Source organism: Mirounga angustirostris, unplaced genomic scaffold, assembly GCF_029215605.1.
Source record: "Mirounga angustirostris isolate CCGP_5_RB_7025 unplaced genomic scaffold, mMirAng1.0.hap1 SCAF_2, whole genome shotgun sequence".
Lineage (NCBI taxonomy): Eukaryota > Metazoa > Chordata > Mammalia > Carnivora > Phocidae > Mirounga > Mirounga angustirostris.
Window position 1 is genome coordinate 62027004 of NW_026991710.1, and position 18966 is coordinate 62045969.

The window sequence follows — 18966 nt, forward strand, 5'->3', positions numbered from 1 at the left end:
TGCACCAATTCCCTGATTGTGTGCTGTTATGAATCACTTGCTAATAAAACAAAACTGTCTAAGTACATATTAAGCATTTTAAGAGCCAATTAGGCTTGAAAGTGTAGAGAGAATCATCTCCAATTTACAGTAAGAGCAATAACCATTGCCTCACATCATCTCCCATAAGTGCCCCCTGTTGGGAGTCATACCAGAGTTGGAGATCTGTCACTGGTGTTGCCATGAGGACTGAATGGACATTCCCTTGAGACCTGGGCTTTCAAATTCATGAGGCTTTGGGCGCCTGGGTGGCTCAGTCGTTAAGCGTCTGCCTTCGGCTCAGGTCATGATCCCAGGGTCCTGGGATCGAGTCCCACATCAGGCTCCCTCCTCGGGGGGAGGCCTGCTTCTCCCTCTCCCCCTCCCGCTGCTTGTGTTCCTGCTCTCGCTATCTCTGTCTCTGTCAAATAAATAAATAAAATCTTAAAAAAAAAAAATTCATGAGGCTTTGAGGAATTCAATCTCAGGAACTAAAATCAATGGAAATATGTAAATGGAGTGATGAAGAGATAGTAAAATACCTTCAATTTCAAAATCATTTTGTATTTTATAAAGCACTTTCACATACATTAATTTCTTATATCACCCGCATGTAGACAGATTTTATTCCCTTTCTGCAGCTGAGAAAATTTGGAGTTCAGAGTTTAAGTAGTCAGTTCCAGAAAACAATGAGCTTCCAAATCTAGGTCTCCTGATTCCAGTGAAAACATTGGAGTGTTTGAAGGCAAAGGTTGTTCTTATACAAAGGAACGCATGCCACAGTGGTATTATCAGCTGGGCAGAAACTCTGATTTCAAATCAACTAGTAGAGGAGAAGGGAGGGGAGGACCAGTGCTGCCCCAGACATGGGAGCAGACAGAGGGCTACTTGCAGGTAGGAGGACAGAGGTTTATCTAACAGTTACCAGGGACTGGACCCAGAGATTGGGCTGGCTGAAGGGAGAAAGAGGGTAGGGTCACTCTCTGAGTACTAGCAAAAGGGCAGCATCGCTCCTGTGTGATGTGGAATTCACACGGGAAGCCATGTTGTAGCAGGCAAGGCTGGGCATGCTGCTTTTGAGTTCTCTACCAAGATCCCTTCCACTTCATAATTAAGACAAAAAATTGTTGTACTAGAACATTTCAATCACCCTTAGTAAAAGTAATGCTAGTTTGGGGACGCCTGGATGGCTCAGTCGTTAAGCGTCTGCCTTCGGCTCAGGTCACAATCTCAGGGTCCTGGGATCGAGCCGAGCCCAGGGTCAGGCTCCCTGCTCAGCCGGGAGTCTCCTTCTCCCTCTCCCTCTGCCTCCTCCCCCACCCCCGACTTGTGCACTCTCTCTCTCTCTCAAACAAATAAATAAAATCCTTAAAAAAAAAAGTAATGCTGGTTGTGCTTTTCAACTCTGGGCCAGCCTGTGTTGCACTTAGAAACCCAAGGGCATGCAGTAAAGGTGCTAAATTTTTGGCTGACTTTCACAGGGCATGGGCCATACCTTTTTTTTTTTTTAAGTACATTGCATAATGCCTGACATATAGTAGACACTCAATTGTTTGTTCATTTGAAGGAAAGAACAGAGCAATGATAGTGATTTAGTTCACACATGGATCCTAAATAAAACTGAACCACAGAAGGAGATTTAATAAGCTTTTCTTTGTTCATGACTCACAGAGGAATGCAGCATAAAAGTGTGAAAGCCCCAGACTTTGACTATAAATGTAGCCATGTATGTATTGATATTACACTTCTAAAACTTTGACCTGCTTATCTTCCACCCACTACCCCTACCCCCGAGAAGCACCCTACTGGTTTCTGGGAGATGTGTAACAAGACTGTCAGTGATTTTTGCTCTAGCTTCCTTGCCAGGACCCATCACAGCTGCCCTGCAAAGGCCTTCTGAGGATCTGCTCTGTCACCTGAACCTTCATAGTCTCAGAGCTTTACCGCTATCTGCAGCACAGTTAGGGGAAATGGCCTCTACCCAGTTCTCTGTCCCACTTCCTAAGACAATGTCTTCTGGACTTCAAATAAGCATGCTTCTATCCAGAGATGTTATCACACAGAGTGTGCTCAATTTGGCATTCCAACCATCTATTAATGGTCCCAAATAGTCTTTTAGCTTGGGTGGGGATGGAGAATTGACTATCCCATGCTACCTCTTTATGGACTTTGTCATACTAAAAAAAAAAAAAAATTGTTGCCTTCACAGAACTAGACCAAATAACCCTAAAATTTGTATGGAACCACAAAAGACCCTGAATAGCCAAAGCAATCTTGAGAAAAAAAGAACAAACCTGGAAGTATCACAATTCCAGGTTTCAAAAGATACTACCAAGCTATGGTACTGGCACAAAAATACACACATAGGTCAATGGAACAGAAATATTCCATTGGGTAGAGAGCCCAGAAATAAACCATGCTTATATGGTCAACTAATCTACAACAAAGGAAGCAAGAATATACAATGAGGAAGGGCCAGTCTGTTCAATAAATAGTCCTGGGAAAACTGGACAGCTACATGCAAAAGAATAAAAGGAACCACTTTCTTACACCATACACAAAAACAAACTCAAAATGGATTAAAGACCTAAGTGTGAGACCTAAAACCATAAAACTCCTAAAAGAAAACCGAGGCAATAATCTCTTTGACATCAGCCTTAGCAGGATTTTTCTAGATATGTCTCCTGAGGCAAGGGAAGCAAAAGCAAAAATAAACTATTGGGATTACACCAAAATAAAAAGCTTTTGCACAGTGAAGAAAACCATCAGCAAAATGAAAAGGCAACCCACTAAATGGGAGAAGATATTCCAAATGATATATCTGATAAAGTATTAATATCCAAAATATGTAAAGAACTTATAAAACTCACCACAAATAATCTAATTAAAAATGGGCAGAGGACCTGAATAGACATTTTTTCCATAAAGATGGGCCACAGACACTTGAAAAGATGTTCAATATCATTAATCATTAGGGAAATGCAAATCAAAACTACAGTGAGATATCACCTCACACCTGTCAGAATGGCTAGTATCTAAAATACAAGAAATAATAAGTGTTGAAAGGATGTAGAGAAAAGGGAAAGCTGAAGCTCTACTGGAGGTGGGAGTGCAAACTGGTGCAGCCACTGTGGAAAACAGTATGCAGAGTCCTCAAAAAATTAAAAATGGAAATAATATATGATCCAGTAATTCAACTACTGGGTATTTACCCAAAGAAAATGAAACTACAAATCCCAAAAGCTATACATACCCCTATGTTTATTGCAGAATTATTTACAATAGCCAGTATATAGAAGCAATCCAAGTGTCCATCTATGGATGGATAAAGAAGACACACACACACACACACACACAATGTAATATTACATAGCCATAAAAAAAAGAATGAGATTTTGCCATTTGCAACAACAGAGATGGACCTAGAGGGTATTGTGCTAAGTGAAAGATGTCCTAGACAGCAGGAAAGCGAGCATCAATATAGTAGAGTCAAGGTTATTGGGTAAGTTTTTCCTCATTATATACCAACAAGTTGAGAGTTCATAGTAAACATGTTCTACTCAGGAGGAGGTAGGGTAGTGCCCAATCTAAGCTTCAAAAATATACACGTCCCATTACTAGCGGAGGAGTAGGGGACCCTATTTCTATTTATTGAGAATAAATAGAAATAAAGCCATAGAAGTAGAACTAGAGGAAAACATTTAAAATATTCAGGTACTGCCAATGAGGAAGGGGATATTAATTTAGAATACAAAATTGGAGTCTTTGCTGAAGATGCTCAACCTGTGAAATTCAGACCCCTAGTGGAAGGCAGAGTGATTGCACAGGGTCCTCAAATCAACCTGAAAAGTTGAGTGGAGAGCAAGGGAGTGAGGAAAGATGAAACTGGAGAGAAGGCCAGGATCCACATAAGGACTTAGCCACATAAGGACAATGAGAAGCTTCTGGAGCAGAGCAATGAGATGATCAGGTTTGTGTTTTGAAAAGATGACTGACTGGCTGTAGTGTGAAAACAGATTGGAGTAGGGATGGGAAGAGAGCGGTCAGCAGGCTCCTGTTGGACCCATTGGTCCAACAACAGACGATGGTGGCTTGGAATAGGAGATAGCAATGAGAGTGGAGAAAAGTGGACAAAGCCAAGACACTTTAATAGATACAAGTGGCAGCTCTTGGAGAACAAGATTAAGGGAAATGGAGGAAGGATGACTTACTGGCTTCTGAGCAACTGGGTGGATGACGATACCATTTACTAAGACTGGGAATACTGGAAGTAGAGCAGATTTTGGAGAAACTAAGTTCAGTTTTGAATATGATGGGTTGGAGAGACCTAAGAGGCCTCTATGAAGAATTGACCAGTAGGCTGTTGGGTAGATACCAATGTAAGTGGACTTACATCTAAATTTGAAGCAGGGAAAAGACATGCTTTCCAGTGAGAAGAGGAGCTTAAGGTCTGGTTAGACAAAGGGAAGACACTGGCAAAGAGATGTGAGGCCAAGAGGATTGCCTGGGGGCACCTGAGGTCTGAGGATCAGCTGTTTTTAATAGAACAGTGATATGCCAAAAACTTTCAAAAGTAAATAGGGGTGCTCTTGCTGGAAAATTCAACCATCGACTTTTATTTATAATATGCAGGACTCCGTGCATTGTTGTAAAATAAAGATATGCTCAGTGAAAAAAGCAGATGATGAAATAATATGCATATTATGGAATCCAAATGAAACAAGGTGACTATTTTGTTGATGTTCACTGTGCTGTTTTTTTTATTTATTATTATTATTATTTAAAGATTTTATTTATTTGACAGAGAGAGAGAGATAGCGAGAGCAGGAGCACAAGCGGGGGAGTGGGAGAGGGAGAAGCAGGCTTCCCGCAGAGCAGGGAGCCCGATGCGGGGCTCGATCCCAGGACCCCGGGATCATGACCTGAGCCAAAGGCAGACGCTTAACCACTGAGCCACCCAGGCGCCTCTGTGCTGTGCTTTAAAAGGCTGGAAAATCTGACTACACTTTGACATTGGTATGTGGCAGCCTCACTGTTCTCTGAAAACTTTCTGATGGTAGAAGGTTCACACCCAGCTCTGCTGAGGCTGTCATTGCCTGCCAGAGAACTGATGCGTCTGGTTTTGCAACCTTAGGGCCAGGAAATTGGATTTGGCCCAGAATTTGTTAGATGACTTCAGATTTTTAGGGGTTTTTCTCCCCTCTTTGATTAACATTTCAGCCTAACTCATATATATCTTAAAAAAGCAATAAACCAAATCAAATAAATGACTTGAACGTTGAAATAATAATGCAACGCTGCCCTCTTATCAGCACTGTAGTTTTTACCTGAGCATAGGCCTTTCCCTTCCCACAAGCTGTTTTTCTAAGTAATGCTGCCACCTAGCAGTCTTCTGGCAAATCACTGTACTAATAGGTGGGAAAGGAGTTTTAGGCACATTTTAGCTTCATCCGGGATTCACTGTTTTTGAGTTGAGCTCAAACAAAACTTGAAATGTAAATTTAATTACCTTGGGAAAATACCTTTTCTGCAGATATGGGTCTCAAAACCATTATCTGGTGAACAACAGACTTTTGCAAGCAATTCAGTTGAGATTCAATTGATGGCAAAAGGTAAGACACCCTCTTTGTAGGACTTCAGTACATTTGTAACTAAATACAAACCTCCATGGGTCTCTCCTTAGGGAAAATAGATCAACATTTTTGTTGAAAGTGGGTAAAAATAAAGTGTGGGTGATCAGTCTCAAAGAGGAACAGCTTTTTGACCAGAGGACCTTTAAACTCAAGGAATCATAAATGTTCAATGCAAACCTAAATGACATTTTAATTCATGTCAGGAGCTTGACTTACAAACTAAGCCAAAGTTGCTTCTTTAAAAAGATGACTAAGATCCAGAGACCCGCTGTACAACATCGTACTTAGAGTCAACAATACCATATGGTACACTTAAAAATTTGTTAAGAGGGTCGATCTCATGTTGTATTCTTACCACAATAAAATAAAATAAAATAAAAATTAAATAAAATAGAAAAAAATGAAAAACTAATATATTTTGTGTTTTCACAAAGGTAAAACAAAAAAAATCTAACATTTATTGAGTGTTTGTCATTTGCCCAAACACTGAGCAAAGCACTTTCCTGGCATCGTGTTCCCTGTAGAACTCTCTAAGAAGGTATTACAGTAATTAATACTATTCACTATTAATACAGTAATTAATACTATTAATACTCAGGAGGAACTGAGCCTTGAGGACCATAACAGGACAAGTAAGTGTTGGACGGGGATATAAACCCAGATGGTCTGATTTCAGAACCTGAGCTCTTACCTGCCAGCAATCTATTGGAAGCAAATAGATATCAGATTTTCAGCAGGTTAAAACATTTGTTAATGGAATGAAGTGGGTTTCTGTTTTCTACTTGAGTTGCTTTTTAAATGGCATAAAAGAAAATGTTCTCAATTTGGTCAGAGTGACCTTTGTCTTACCTTCTATTTTATTACACACTACTTAAAATTATAAGAATTTTATCCTTTAATCATCATCAACTCTATGATAGGTCCTCTGTTCAACGCCTATCAGCTAGCTAGATTGGTAGATACTTTGGCCAGTTTTGCCACCTCTTAGTGACATTTCACTTTTTGATATCTTGAGAGAGAATGTCTTTCTTGTTGATGTTACCCTCTGTATCTAGCTGTCAGTGGGCACGTTTGTCTCTGTACACTCCTAGGGGATCTATACATCATACCCTCAGGAGATGACTTGGTCAAACATTTCTCTGAAGACAATTTGAATATGCATGTGGCTCATGCTCTGCTACCAGTGTTTCTCAGACTTTCAGGTGCATTTAAATCACCTAGGAATCTTGTTAAAATGACCTGAGATCCTGCATTTTTAACAACCTCTCAGGTGAAGCTGATGGTGCTAGTCCATGGACTATGAATACTAAGGTGCTCAAGACTACTCAGTTTTTCTTGGGTGTGGGGAGAAAATCTGGTTTATTTCCAAAGTCAAGGGGGAAAAAAACCCTCCCCATTATTTTCTCATTTTTCCTGTTTTTATGTATCTTATCATAAAAATCAGGTTACAAACCAAGTTATGTGTTTTTTACATTTTTTTAAAGATTTTATTTATTTATTTATTTATTTATTTATTTATTTAAGAAAGAGCACAAACAGGGGGAGCATGAGCAGGGGGAGGGAGAGGGGCAAAGGGAGAGGGGAACAGGAGGGGGCAGGAAGGGCAGAGGGAGAGGGGAAGGGGGAGAGGGGGAAGCAGGCTCCCTGCTCATCCTGGGGGCTCATCCTAGGACCCTGGGATCATAACCTGAGCCAAAGGCAGACAATGCTTAACTGCTAAACCGACTAAGCCACCGAGGTGCCCCATGTGTTTTTATGTTTATAAACAAAGGTATCTATAAGAGCTATTTTAAAAATAAAATCCCTTTAGGCCCTAAGTCCATTGGTTCAATTTTTTTTTCTTAGATTCAAACTCTTTGCAATTTTTACCCCTAGTATAAATGAGATCATGGAGAGTCATACCTGAAACTTCTAGAATCATCTGGTTACCAGAGAGCTGCCCAACCTCCAATCCCATCTTGGGGCAGGCAGGTATAAGTCTCCTTTAGTCAGTATAAGTTAAATCCAGAACTCTGGGCATTAAAAGGACCAAAATCAAACTTTAGAATTGCTCTGGAAATAGCTCCTTGACCCAGTGGTCCTATTTTAACAAGACCCAATTGGGGAATTTCCTAGATTTATTCAGGTACTTTTGTCTCTTTCAGGTACCTTTGTCTTTATGTTCTTTCTCTTATTATCAGCATCACTCATTTTTGCTCTAACAAGGAGATATATAGCACATATAACAGAGGCAAATGTAGAACTGCTACACTTGGTTCCCAAGATCAAATTGCACAAGAGTGAAACAAATGAGACAGAGTAATAAATTGGCCATTTTCAAAAGAAACAAATTTCATTGCCTACCTACTCAATATAAGTGACCAGAATAATGTCATTCAGTCTAGGAATGCATTAGTAGGAGAATAGTGCCTAGGACAAAGGAGGTAATGGGCTTCCTCTAGTTTGCATTGGCAAAGCCATACTTGGGGTACTATGGTGTTTAGATGTGTGTGTACACAGGTGTGTGTGTGTGTGTGTGTTTGTCAGCAAAAGTATTGGAGGGCATAAAGAAGAGCAGTCATGATTTAGGAGAAACAATGAAAAAGACCCAACAGATAAGTGATGGAAAGAAGTTGAGAGAACTTCAAACTGTGTTGTAAGTTAAAGGACCTAGAGATATTTACCTCTGAAGTGTGTACATGTGGGTTTTAGAGTGGAAATTAGTTAAGACCTGGTTGATAATGGATGGATGGACAGACGGATGGATAGATGGATGAATGGACAAACAGACATGCTATCTATTGAATATATTATATGTGTCGGGCACTCTACCAAGAACTCTACATGTACTGTATGATTTCACTCTCCAAACAATCCTTTAAAATTAGTATTATCCCCATGTGAAAACTGGTAAATATAAGGCATAGATAAATTAAGTGACCTGTCCAAAGTCATTGACCGGGTGACTCCATAGTTTGTGCTCTTAACCTCTAGTTAATAACCCTGTGTGACAACCACAGACTTTCACTGCTCAGACCTCCCTTAAATAACTTGCTGGCCAGCCGTGAAAAGTACAGTTGGCTGACAGCCTCCAGCTGTTAACATCCCCAGGATCTGCTTGCACATTCTACCACAAACCATGCTGTTTCTGAGAAGCCCCAATGACAGCATGGCAGGGGTGGTAGGACCTGGATATTTCTGCCCATTGTGGGGCTCCTCTAGTAGTCTTTCCTCAGGATATCCCCATTAAGTTGTCACAGACTTTGTGGGATCAGTACTGCAGTCTGAGGCTCTCCCTGCCCACCTGTGTTCCTCCCCCCTTTATCTATGACAGGATTCATTCTGAAAACAATGACAACAAAAGATTTTTTTTACTCTAAAATCCATCTCAGCATCTGCTTCCTGAGGGACCCAAGTGGCACACACTGTGTCTTCAAATATTTGGGGTGCTATCATATGAAAGAGCATTTACAATTGTTTCCACATGGTGATAAGGGGTTAAATTAGGAGAAACTGACTGAACTATTAAGGAAGCAGCTTTCACATATGCATACGGGACAACTTTCTAACAACTAGACCTGTGCAAACATTGGGATCGGCTGTCTCAACACTGAGGAGTTTTCCGTCACTGCAGTCATTCAGGCCAAGAGGAGAACTGCTCGTTGTAAGGGGGTGTGACATCACCACAACCCCCATCGCATAGACTGTGGAGCATCGAGATGCTAAACATCCACAATGCTAAGTGAGTAGCAAAAATCAAATTGTTTAGGAAGCCACACCAGGAAGCCCAAACCTCTGATTTTTCAGTGGTTCAGTGGGTCTGCTTTCATATACCCATACCCATATACTCCCAGGACAGCCCAGTGGTACTCCAGGCCAAACCACCCACTGTCCACATACTTTTCTTTTCTTTTTTAATCAAAGAGCTCCTAGCAAGGGAGTTAAGACTATGGACTCATTGTCCTCATGGGCTATTTTGCAGGATCAAAGCCAAATTGCCCATATGCTTTGTTAAACAAAATATAATATTGACTTTAGTATCTGATGAAATTTTCATGACACCCTCCACTGACACCTGTTTTCAAGCTTGAGAACCTGCATCCCAGAGATGGAAAGATTCTCTTCCTCAAAGCTGTTGCCTCCCTTCCTTCATCAAGACACATGCACACCAATGAAGAGACACACATTTGCCCCTTCCAGGATTTCCACAATGGTCAAATTACATACGTAATTATAGATTTCAGATAACAAAATAAAAGGTGGGAAATTCTGGTAGAAAAACAGTAACCTAGTCAGCATGGGAATCTGTACATAAGGAGACATTCATTAGATCTGCAAATATTTACTGAGCACCTGCCAAAGGCTAGACTCTCTTACAGGGGCCGGGGGCACAAGGATGTGCTCGACAGAGTCCCTCGTTTCCTAGATCATGTATTCAAATGTCATTGAGAAAGCCTGCTGACCCTTCAATGAGAGAAGCAATCAAAGCCACGATCCCAGAGAGTAATCCTAAAGAGAGTGCTGTGGAACCGCCAGTCTGATGTCTTTTCCCTCTCTCTCCACCCCCAAATTTCTGCAGCATCCCTACCATTTAGAGTCTACATTTTCAAGAACTATTTCATTATACTTATAGTGCTCTGGAGCCAATTCATAAAATTTGCAAGAGGAGTTCAAAAAAAAGCAAGCTCAGCAGTATTTGGGGACTTTTAAAAATGATGACACAGCTAACCTATTGGAGACAAAGACAGTGGGAGGGCCCTCACTGGCCTAAATAAATACGAGTCTGTGTGCTCAGAAACCACAGTTTAGACCCAGAGCTGAAGTCTGAACTCCACCTTGAGGCAGAATGAGGTTCACCCTGGGATCTCTGCTGCTCATGCTGCTGGTCTGCAGCCTCCCTCCAGTCCATGGTGAGGACTTTCATGTAGCTTATCATTGTGCTTTGTGCAGAAATAGTCTTCAGCCATTTCTTTCTTTCTTTTTAATTAGAAAATGGGGAGCAATATGACTGGTGGCGGGGAGACTACTCAATTGCTTCTAGATTTCTAAAAGTAATGTGCTTAGAGATTTAGAGGCTAGAAGCATGGTTGTTGTTAAGATTCTTATCCATAGATGGAGATACTGAAGTCCAGCATCCGTGTGACTTATACTTGGTTTGTCTATTCCTGGTCTTTTTTGGATTCAGCTCTGCTATAACTAATTCTTCCCGTGTATATCTTCTTTGCTCTGCCTTTCAACGCTACCCCTCCTGACTAAATTCTTTATAGGGTTTAAAGATAATTGACCTCAACAGGTTGGTCTCCTGAAGGGAATGTTTTGTGTAATTCTATACGGCTAGCTCTGACATGAGCCATTGTAAGCACAACACGGGTACTTAAGTACATGCTTTCTACAAAGAAGCAGACTTCCAAGTCCAAATGGGGTGACTATGTTTGTGTAAATAGACAAATATCTAGTTGAAGCTGTAAGTTTTTATACAGCTGAAGAAATCCGAAGCATGTGCAGAATGATATACTCTGCTCAGGCGTCTGCTCAGGTGTAAAAGACGAATTTTTGTTCTTAAAGTTGCAAGCAATTGTTTTTCAATTGTTATTTTGCTTCACATGCTATTTTTATTCTTCAAGACCTTCATCTCTCTCTTCCTCTGTAAAGCTTTCCCATTGCCCTGGCAAGGTCCTCTGTTCTCATCATGCAGTTTGGATCTTGGGTGTGAAATAGAACATTCTGGGGCACCTGGGTGGCTCAGTTGGTTAAGCGACTGCCTTCGGCTCAGGTTATGATCCTGGAGTCCCGGGATCGAGTCCCACATTGGGCTCCCTGCTCAGCAGGGGGTCTGCTTCTCCCTCTGACCCTCTTCCCTCTCGTGCTCTCTGTCTCTCATTCTCTCTCTCAAATAAATAAATAAAATCTTAAAAAAAAAAAAAGAAATAGAACATTCTGTGACATTTTTAGTCTTTGTCCATTGGTTTCCTCCACCAAATTGTAAATGCCTTGAGAGCCAGGTCCCTTTTATTTCAAATACATGTCAAGCATGGTGGTAGGCACTGGGTTTAAAGAGGATAGAATTCATTAAAATACATGAGATAGATAACTTATAAAAGTATTTGGTGCTAATCACCAGTGTTGTTGAATAAAAATAATCCTGAATTTTTATTATTGGACTTTGGTTGGTAACGATTTGCAACTGATATGGAGGACCAACATATTACAAAAAACAAAAAATATCTTCCGTGGTATTTCCTTGGAGAGACGGGGGGGGGGGGGGTTTGGGCATGATAAGAACAATCCTGTTACAGCTTATTATTGCTCTGGGGACACTGTAAGGAATTCATATCTTTGGTTTTTATGTATTTGGAGGGAAGATCAGTTGACTTTATGCTGTATTAATTATAACTGAGTTTCAAGTCCCCAGAGTGGAGGTTCTCAAATTTTATTATATAGACAATTACCTGAGCACCAATATAACACTATCACAAATTTCAATAGGTGTGTTTTTAGAAAGCTGATTTTATTTTTAAGGTTTTGGTAGAAAATGTTTGAAAATAAGCCAAGACAAGCAGAAATACATAAACTAAAAGCATCTGGGTGAAAGTGCCGACTTGAAATTTTTAAATCTTCAAATGCACTGTATGAAAGATTAGTAATTAAAGTTATGCATTATATGCCAGGCGATTAAAATAACTGATTGTGTTTACAGGTGTTCTGGAGGCCTACAATACAAACTTAAAGTGTAAATGCATCCAAGAGACCTCAGGCATTATCCCGATCCACCACATTGACAAGCTTCAGATCCTCCCTCCTGGGAATGGGTGCCCAAACAAAGAAGTCATGTAAGTTGCAGAAGAAAAATTTATGTGATTCTTTTCTCCCCATGAAAATCAGATCAAATGTTGCCATATAGTATTTTTTTAGTATTGTTGACATACAATGTTGCATTCATTTCAGGTATACAACATAGCATTCTTATTCAAGAATCTCAGTGATTTCCTTTGAGAGTTGCTAACAATTCTCAAGCTAATAATGAGACTCAGTAATATCTGTTAAGTACCTATTTTGCCTCTGCCCTGAGCTAAGTGCTTTATGCACATTCACTCATCTTTAACAGCCCTATTAAGTTATGTCTAATGTTATCACTCCTCTACAGATGCAGAAACTGAGGCTTGGGGAGGTTAACTAACTGCCCTGAGGCATACCACTAGAAAGGGACAGAACCAGGACTCCACCCAGGTGTTCCCCCACCAAGCCTCTTCTCTCCTCCACCAAATTCAAATTGTCAGCAGAAGCAGACACTTTGCTCCCCAGAAGTTAAAGAGCAAGAAAATAAGTATTCACAACAGTCCTTGGTCTGAACATCTATGTTATGGAACTGTCCTTTAGCCTTAAGATCAACTTTGAAGAGTTAGGCTAAGGGCACAATAGTGGCTACAAGAAATTCAATAGGTATTTTCTTTTACTGAAATGTTTCTGTGACCCTTCCTTTTCAGTGCTTTCAGAGAAATCTGTTCATACTTCTATCATAGCATTTTCCATGGCACATCAAATGAGAATTTACACATTGCATATAAAGCTCCTTGTATAGTACCTGGCACAGTAATAAATGTAATAAATGTTAAGTGAATGTTAGCTGTGATTATCATAGCATCACTGTGTTGAAACAATCAGGTTTGTGGTGTTCTCTCTTTCTCTCTCTCTCTCTCTCTCTTTCACTCCCACCAGAAAATAAGTTCTCTCCAGAGAAGGATCAGATTTATTTGTTTCTCTACTCCCAGTGCTTTACCCCTTACCTGGCATAGAATAGAGGTACAACCTATGTTGCATTGTTACACTTAATATTTTAAATACAGCCTATAGATCTTTTGTGTATCACTACTTGGAACTTTTATTTCTCCTTCTTTGATCTATCTTTATGAACCAAGCACCCACAATACCTTGAAGTATTAGGTATAGCATCTTTCTCAGGGCATCCCTGACTTCATTTTCATTAGCAGCCCTTCCCTTGGACTTCTTTAGACTTTTGATATGTTTGTAAGCAGCTACTTTTTGTTTGTCCCATTTTGCTATGTGCTTTGGGTCTCTCTCGCACTAGTTGGATTCAACTTGCAAAAAAGAAATATGGGATATTAAAAATATGTATGAAAATTTTTCATTAAAAAGGCATTGTACTTTCCCTAATGTCTTTACCAATGAAGGTTCTAACTAAACCACAATTATTGTCCTCAAACTCAGAGATGTCAGTGAGCACTCGGTGGTATACACAACTGATGAATTGTTGAACACTACATCTGAAACTAATGATGTACTATATGTTGGCTAATTTAATTTAAATTAAAAAAAAACTCAGAGATGTCAAGTCTAACCATGACCTATTTGGGAGCAGTTCCTCTGGCTGTTTAAAAAACTGAGACTTTCTCTGTCTCTCTTTTTAAATTACATTCCCTCTACCATGCGTCATCTCTCACCTCTCAACCTGAGGAAGTAATGCACCCTAATTTTCTCTTTGTTAACTTCAATCATTTCGAAGTGACAAGAATTGGATTTTATATCTTCTCCCCAAATTTCTGTTTCTGAATTTTAATCAGATATAGAAACAAAAGCTGGAAATTATGAGAAACTCATAGCAATCGGGATAAAAATCCTATGAGTCCAAATGGTCAGAAATCTATTTTCCATCCTGAACTCAGAAACCAAATTGGAAGGTTCTGCCCAAGAACCCAACAGTGCTATGACCTCGTACCTCTTTAAGATTCATTTACAAGGGTAGTTTCAAAGCTAGATGGATGGATCCTTGCTATCTGCTATTTCATAACTAAGGTAAATGTGAAGAAATTGCTTTGTTCAAAGTCCACCCCAATAGAGAGTTGAGTGTCCCAGGGAACCTCACGTCTTCCACTGCATGTAAAATATTTGACACTGTGTCCAGCACTTGATAACCATTCAGATCCTGCGCATGTAGAGTGGTGGCTATCTAGAGGCAGATAACCTTCATTTGGATGCTGCTCTATCACTGCATTTGTTGTGCAGTCCTAGACAAGCTTTTTAAACTCTCTAAGCCTCAAGTTCCTCATCTGAATGTAAGGAAATAATAGTTCTCTAGCACAGGATTTGTGTGAGATTAAGATAATTCATGCTACCTGCTGAGCATAGTGATTGACACATTGTAAGTGCTTGATCAATATTAGCTAGTAATTATTATTGCTGCTTTTGTTGTTGTTGAATCTCTTAAAGCAGTGAAAACCTCACTAGAGGTTCAACAAAATGCAGATGTCACTCTCCCACATTAAATTTCATTGAATTTTTTTTTCAAATAAAATTTTCTCAAGAGAGTGTTCTCTAGAGTTTATTTTGTTCTCCCAAGCTCAATGGACAAATACATTTTAAAGATATTGTGATACAGATTTCGAAGTGAGCCAATCTTGGGGTCAGCTATTTGGCCCACCTCCAACTCATGTAAAGACTGTCAGCAAAGCATTAACCCTTGACACTTGAGATTCTATAAACTTCATCTTCAGCTCCACTGGCTCACACATGACCATTCTGCAAATGCTTTCCTCATTCCTCAGACCTCACACTACAAATCACCTACTTCAGATCCTACACTGCCCACCTCCAATTTCACTTCATCCAGGAATACTTTTATACCCAACTCTTCTTAAGTGCAGGATTGACTAAAATGTAACACTGCTTTATTTTTATTTTTGTTTCCTTTCCCCCAGAATTTGGAAAAAGAATAAGTCAGTCCTATGCTTGAACCCTAACTTGAAATGGACACAAAGATTAATAAAAATATTACAGAGGTAAGTCAGGCATACAAAGGGTTTCCAGATTCCAATTTGTACTGAAGGGTTTCTCTTTATTGGGAAATCAAAATGGAGACCATTTTAAATTTATGAGATATTCCTAAGACAAATACCTATTCTTCACTATTATTACTTTTCAAATGAGTGAGGGTGACTGATTTCAGTAGCTCAATAAACTAAATTGGAAGCCAGTATGTACAATATTCCTTGTTTGACATCTTTAACAGAAAGCCAGTTTCTAGTAAGTCTCTAAACATGACTCCCTTGTTTTTGTTTTTATTATAGAAAAAATGCTACTTCAACTCGACCAGCTCCAGTGCTTAAGAGAAAGATCAAGTGATGCCAATATCCCCACAAAGGACACCTGTATTCCCCCAGACCTGCTCTGGGTTTTAGTTCTGTATTTGGATGAACCTTTCTGAGAAAAAGAACTTCTCCATATAAGCAAGCATGAAAATATATGTAAAATAACCCTGAGCAGCTTATGGAGCCAAGTTGGGCTTTTTGAAAAATATGGTACCCTATATACTTGGGCTTTGCATTCTCATTCATCACAGAGGAAAGTTTCTTTGAGGGTAGTTACTTAGTAATAAATCACATAGGTTTCTTTTAATAGTATATCTATTGCTTAGTGCTAAATTTTCCTAGAAAATAAGGGAATAAGAATTTAAACCTCAAAATCTGAACATGTGGCTTGAGTTAAGAAAGAAATGATGGAATTCACTTCAATCATTTTACACTGTAAGAAAAGCAGGCTTCCATAAGAGACTTGAAACCTGCCTGGGAAACCCAGGGAACTTTATGAGACAGAGGGCTCTCATAGCTGATACCTTCCATTTAAAAGCTCAGTATTGAGAGAAATGGGGTCCTACTTTTAAGAGTTCTTTTATGAAATTTACTGTCATATGCAAAAACTAATAACATTCAATGATCCCCAGACTTAAACTCATAGAATATTCAGGAAAAGCATTTAAAAGCTGATGTTCAGATGTACTCTTTCATATAGTTGCTTTAATGAACTTTTTTTACTCACATCGTTTGCACAGACTTTTTTTTTTATTGGTCTCTGGTACCTGATTCTTTAATGCTTCTTATTAATCTAATGCTATTCAATAAACTTGAGTAAACATTTTACTTAATTATGAGCAACTCATTCTTAACAGAGCATTTGCTCAAATTTAGACATTCTCTGACTCATCACAATGAAAAGTAGGATTTCATCATATTAATTTTTATTTGCATGATGCTTGCCTATTACAGAAGATCTAAATTATGTGGCAATGGGTGAGTGAAGTTGTTCCTGATATTAACACAGTGAGAAAATGCTTGCCTGTGAGACCCTCTTTTCCTTGATATACTCATCATTATTTCCTCCAGAAATCTCCAAACTTTTACCAAAACCTATTTTCACTGTCTCATTATACTGATTCTTAAAATCGCCAATATTTCCTTTGACGAAGTTTTGCGCTGGGTTTGACAAACAGAAGAAGATCCTTAAACTCCCATTCCCTCCTTCCCTGGATGCAGCCTGGCTCTCCCAGCGGGCTGAGCTTCCCTGTCCTAGTGCCCCTCACTCCCCTTGCCGCTTTAGGGGGCCCCACTCCAGCATGCCCAGGTTTGAAGCTCTATCTGGCTCCTGCTTTCATTTTTCTCTTTTTATTTTTTTCTTTATTTTTACTAAATAGATTTCTTGGATGGAAGTAAAGAGAACCTATGCATCCTACATTTTCTGTTGTCTACAATTCAGTGTTTATTTATTTATCACACACACAAGGGATTATAAAATGCCATCAAAATCCTGTATTCTAGCATTTTTCAGATTTCTACTTTTAGAGGTCATGAATCATATCACTCTTTAGTTTTATTTTGGTCTTCTTTGAGAATGCAGCTAGATGAATATTCAGGATCCTCAAATAAGAAATATTACCATTTCATATGAGGCAGGTACTGTTATCTTGATAGCCACTAAGAGCCCTCATTTTACAGAGGTAGAATTTGTTAGTTACACAGGGGTTAAGTAACTTGCTCAAGGCCATACAGCTACTAAACAACAAACCAAAATACAAACCCAGGCAGAGTTCACACTTCTAATCACCACACTATGCTGACTCTATATGGAGTAGACATCACCAGCTGCATTTTACAGAGCAGAAACTGAGGCAATAAGACATTTACTTGCCCCAAATCACATAACTAGTAAGAGACAAAATCAGAATTCAAACCCAGAGCCTCCTGACTCCTAAGCAAATGGTCTTAATCATGACACCATACTGCCTAAAGTTTGCTTATCCCTAAATGTATTTCTTACCTCAGCCCTTTTGTCCACCATCCTTTTCAGGGCCAGCCAAAGCCTGAGAAAGTTCAAGCCACTCCTGGTTGAAAGGGCAACATGAAGACAGTGGGCAAATGTGGGATGAAGAGCAAAACAACAGGGCCAGGGAGGGTTCCCAAACTTGTTTTTCTTGCCATACAAGTAGCCGCTTCTCAAAGTCACAGTAGATTTAGAGGTATTCAGCCTGATTTGGGACAGGGATCTTAACCCACAGTTAAATGCAGGATGACTTGTTGAGTCAGTTAATGGAGTGTCTGAGGAAAAGTGATCATTAGCTGATCTGAGCGGGTTTGGGTTCAGGAAGGGAGAATACTGAAACAGTAAGATAGACTTTAGGTAATTCATGGCCACATACATACAAAATACACATACATATTAATTAAAATCCAAAGTAAAATAGAACCGAAGAGAAAAAAGGTAATGCTGACCAAAGCAGGATGTTCAACTCTGGGAAATGGAATGCAGGATCTAGAAGGCCAAGCTACACAGGGAGCTCTTAGTAGCAGAATGCAGGGATCCTCTAACAAAGTGAGTTGAGCCTCAATTGCTCTGCTCAAAACTATCTGACAGTAGAGGCCCAGGGAGGAAAAGAATTTTTCTCAAAGGTAATCCTAGTCATGAGGGCTCCAATATGACTCCGCCTGATGCTAATTAACCCCCAAAGGCCCCCACCTCTTAATACACTGAAGGGTAGAGTTTCAACATATGAATTTTGGGGAGACACAAACATTTGGTTCATTACAACCCCAGATCCTGTTCTGTTCTTGTAATTTTGCCTTTTCCAGAAGGTCATATAAATGGACTTACACAGTATGCAACCTTTTTTGACTGGCTACTTTCACTTTGCATAAGATTTTTTTTATTTTTTTTAATTAACATATACTGTATTATTTGTTTCAGGGGTACAGGTCTGTGATTCATCAGTCTTACACAATTCACAGCACTTACCATAGTACATACCCTCACCAATGTCCATCACCCAGCCACCCAATCCCTCCAACCCCCCTCCATTCCAGCAACCCTCAGTTTGTTTCCTGAAATTAAGAGTCTCTTATGGTTTGTCTCCCTCTCTGGTTTCGTCTTGTTTCATTTTTCCCTCCCTTCCCCTATGATCCTCTACCTTGTTTCTCAAATCCCTCATATCAGTGAGATCATATGATACTTGTCTTTCTCTGATTGACTTATTTAGCTGAGCATACATCCTCTA

The 18966-nt window shown here is 39.6% G+C and overlaps 1 protein-coding gene across 1 annotated transcript; it reads left to right on the forward strand.

Moving 5' to 3' along the window:
- The first annotated feature begins 10390 nt into the window (after window positions 1-10390).
- On the forward strand, window positions 10391-16283 carry CXCL13 (C-X-C motif chemokine ligand 13). The gene is made up of 4 exons (XM_045881773.2): window positions 10391-10540; window positions 12328-12460; window positions 15344-15424; window positions 15713-16283. Exons 1-4 carry the CDS (start codon window positions 10477-10479, stop codon window positions 15765-15767), a joined length of 333 nt encoding a protein of 110 aa, XP_045737729.1. The 5' UTR covers window positions 10391-10476; the 3' UTR covers window positions 15768-16283.
- The last annotated feature ends 2683 nt before the right edge of the window (window positions 16284-18966 follow it).

Excerpts from the sequence above, each read along its gene's own strand:
- CXCL13 (XM_045881773.2), top strand. The coding sequence starts at position 10,477 with ATGAGGTTCACCCTGGGATCTCTGCTGCTCATGCTGCTGGTCTGCAGC. Across the intron at positions 12,461-15,343 it reads TGCCCAAACAAAGAAGTCAT|AATTTGGAAAAAGAATAAGT; the intron begins GTAAGTTGCAGA and ends CCTTTCCCCCAG. Across the intron at positions 15,425-15,712 it reads TTAATAAAAATATTACAGAG|AAAAAATGCTACTTCAACTC; the intron begins GTAAGTCAGGCA and ends TTTTTATTATAG.